General features: G+C 45.4%; 1 protein-coding gene across 1 annotated transcript; it reads left to right on the plus strand.

The window, feature by feature from the left end:
- Positions 1–359: 359 nt before the first annotated feature.
- On the plus strand, positions 360–2,937 carry 42sp43 (P43 5S RNA-binding protein; the record flags this gene model as incomplete). Its single annotated transcript, XM_079233580.1, has 9 exons — positions 360–494; positions 636–736; positions 809–905; positions 1,049–1,137; positions 1,384–1,457; positions 1,678–1,758; positions 1,836–2,065; positions 2,325–2,378; positions 2,668–2,937. 9 exons carry the CDS (start codon positions 360–362, stop codon positions 2,935–2,937), a joined length of 1,131 nt encoding a protein of 376 aa, XP_079089706.1.
- Between the last annotated feature and the right edge of the window lie 486 nt (positions 2,938–3,423).

Here is a 3,423-nt window from a genome sequence, read left to right on the forward strand (position 1 = left end):
ATGTGGTATTTACTACTGTATAAAGTCAGCCAGACTCTGAAGTCTGATCACTTTGGGAGTAGAAAGCACTAGGAGTTGACACTGACAGGTAACAACTGTCTGTCTTTGAGTAGCTGCACATGTGTTCACTTCCCGTGTTTTACACTAATGAGCCCAGCAGAGCAATTAGGTTAATTAGTTTCAGCTTGAGGCGACTTCTTGGGGGTTGCACCAGTGTTGAATCAGTGAACACTGGCCCACCCGACGTTGCCAATAAAGCAATTAGGTTCTTTCGTGAGGCCATAAAACCGACTGACACAAGCTATACAGTCGTGACATTACGTATCGTCTTTGAAGACGTGTTCAGACATCGAGCAACAATGAATGGCGAGCCCAGTGAGAAACCCGTCGGCGGTCCGCCGCTGCAGCTCTTCAACTGCACCCACGCGGACTGTGGCGTGACTTTCACCAGAGAGTGGAGACTGAAGGAGCACGAGACCGTGCACACCGGAGCGGTGAGGGGAATAGCGAAGCCACCGCTTCGATGTTCACAATGTCTTGATAAACAAACCATTCTGTTAACTGTAGTGTACGCGCATATGCGTGGGGTAGGCCTCATTGAAAGTTGTAGGCCAACTGTTGCCAAATGTCCACAGCGCCCGTGTCTCTGTACAATTGCTGGCTGCAGTCGTCGTTTCTCGCGAAAGTCTCACCTGAGTCGCCACATGCTTCAGCACAGAGGGGTGAAGCATTTCCAGTAAGTCACATGTTCTACTGTTGCTCCTCACAACTTGAACCTTCGACTTCATTTTAACTTTGCTCTTTGTAGATGCGAATTTGAGAGCTGCACACAGAGTTTCTTCCACGCAGGCAATCTGAAGAGACACGTGGGCTACGTCCACGGAGACAAAAACAAGTATTTCAAGGTTTGTCCAAATACATCCCCCGTTTCCACGAGATGGCGCCAAAAGGCCAACCTGTAACTGCAAAGTCACTGCTCTTGACGTTGAATGGCCAGTTTTCGAGTCTCTCGTTTAATTTTAACCACTTGACTGGTTTTTCTCCACAGTGCAACCAGCCAAACTGCTCATTGACCTTCAAAAAACGCAGAGTGTTTAAAATGCACTTGCAGAAGCATCAAGTGCCTGTTAAGTCAAAGTATGTCTCTAGTACACCGCCACATCTCAGAAAAGGGGGCATCATTTTGTTTTTGAGTTAATGACATGCCTGAGACCATGATTTGTTAAAGATTATGCACTTGCCTTTTTAATTAATCAGATCTTTGATGCCTGGAGTACAAGCTCTAGCAGAGATAAATGAGTGGTAACAGGCTGAGTGGGTGTGGTCCCAGTTGACTTAGTTAAAAGTATTTTTACCTCTGCCTGTCCCCGGTGGGGTACTCAGGTGTTCGAAGGCCGGATGCACCGCCACGTTCGACTCCCATATCACCCGCAAAGCCCACGAGAAGAAGCATGCAGGTGGGTTTATTTCAGTCTTAGTACGGGTTCTTTTGTCTTTCACCCCTATCAAACTCTTTCACTAAAACGGGTTTGTGGCTGCATTTCCATGTAACCTTTTTGTGAGTCTGCTTTAATTAAGATCAAATTACATGTATGATGCATGGTTCCTCCAAAGGAGCGACCTGTTGACGATCCTTTGATTTCCTGATACTCACTGGCCGTGTTGGTTTCCCTGCAGGTTACCGCTGCCCTCATGTTGACTGCCAAGTGTTGGAACACACCTGGGGTAAACTTAAGAAGCACATGGCCAAACATCCAGGTAACTGTGTTGTGGTCTTCGTACAAAAGTCCTGCGTGTTTTGCTATTTGTTTTTCACATTATAAAATGTGTTGTAGCCACCTTCACATGCCAAGCATGCAAGAAGGTGTTTAAGAAAGCGGATGCTCTGCGGCGGCACAAGCGGACCCACGCTTCCCATAAGCCCGTGCTGGTTTGTCCCAGGGACGACTGCCAGGCCTACTTCTCCACAACCTTTAACCTGCAGCACCACATCCGAAAGGTGCACCTCGAGCTCCTGAAATACAGATGCTCCTTCCCCGACTGCCCACGTGTGTTTGCTATGCGGGTAAGTAACATCTCTTCTATTACTGGTCCTTGATGGGAGATGTATTATAATTGTGCTTTCTTTGCCTTCAAAGACTTGAAACTAAATTTCCTTGAGTAATTTGCATGTATAACTGACATTTTAATAAACTGAATTAATATTCTGACACTTCTGAGCCAAGAAAATGTACAACTTCTGAAAGAACATCTTCATTGTAATTGAATGACGTTTTAATTTTGTGTTGTAAAGTGTATTACGTTATGGCTTTGTTCCGTTGCAGGAGAGTGTGACCAGACATCTGCTTTGCCATGACCCAAGCGCCACCTCCCTGAAGGCAAGTCTGATGCCATTATCCAACAGTGCAGATGTGGACTAACGCACCACACAGCAGTGAGCTCTTGAGCCGTCTGCCAGGAGACTATTCAATTTTAGATTTTCCTCTAAACCTGTTGCAATCCAACTCTCCCGTGCTTTTGGCCACCTGAAGCTTGAGAGTTGGAAGTTTAAATGGTTTTCACTGAAAGCATATGCAACTTCTACTGTTTAGGTGTTTTCAATTGCCATGTATCAAAACCTGACAGTCTTCCAAAACCTCTCCTAAATAGTTGTCTTTATCCCATCAGAAACGTCAGCGGCCAAAGAAGTACTGGCAGAAGCGTTTGGATGGACACCATCTGCCGCTTGTGGAGGAGAACTTGCGTGGCCTCTTCGCCCTGCGCATGCGGATCTCCCGACGTGCCAAGGTGGAAACTAACCTCTCAGGCCTCTTCAATGAACGAAAGATTCCTCACTATGTTGACCCAGAGGTCAACCTGCGCAATCTGTTTGGCATCAAACAGCCCCGCCCTTTGGAGGAGAACCCTGAGGTCCTACCACCTACTACTCCCTGTTAAGTTTGAACTTCCTGAAATTGGTGCAGGCTTTAAGTTTGACTTTCCTCAATTTGAGAATTGGGTCTCTTTGGTTAAATCTTTCTAATGTAGCTGACATACATTACGCTATTTGAATTTCAAAGTCCTTATTTGAATGTCACTTGACACATTGATTAGGCTGTCAAGCATTTCAGAATTTCAAAGATTGAATTCTAGTTCTTAAAGTCTTAATTGAAATGCTTATTTTCTAACATGAAATTTCTTGACCCAATAAAAATGAGTTACATTTTGATCAAAGTGGCATTTGACTCTTTTTCGCCTTCATTTGAGTATTCCAATTAACAGTGCTGGAGGTCTGCCCATCAGTAGCAGCTGCTGGAGTGGTATCATCTCGGGACTAAACATGTTTGCTCACTCTTGTCTTTGCAATGGAGAGATCATCTAATTGTTGGCACACTCAAACGGCTGTTCTCCTCCGGCCTCCATCTTTTGAGCTAGCTTAAACCT

The sequence above is a fragment of the Taurulus bubalis genome (assembly GCF_910589615.1).
Source record: "Taurulus bubalis genome assembly, chromosome: 17".
Lineage (NCBI taxonomy): Eukaryota > Metazoa > Chordata > Actinopteri > Perciformes > Cottidae > Taurulus > Taurulus bubalis.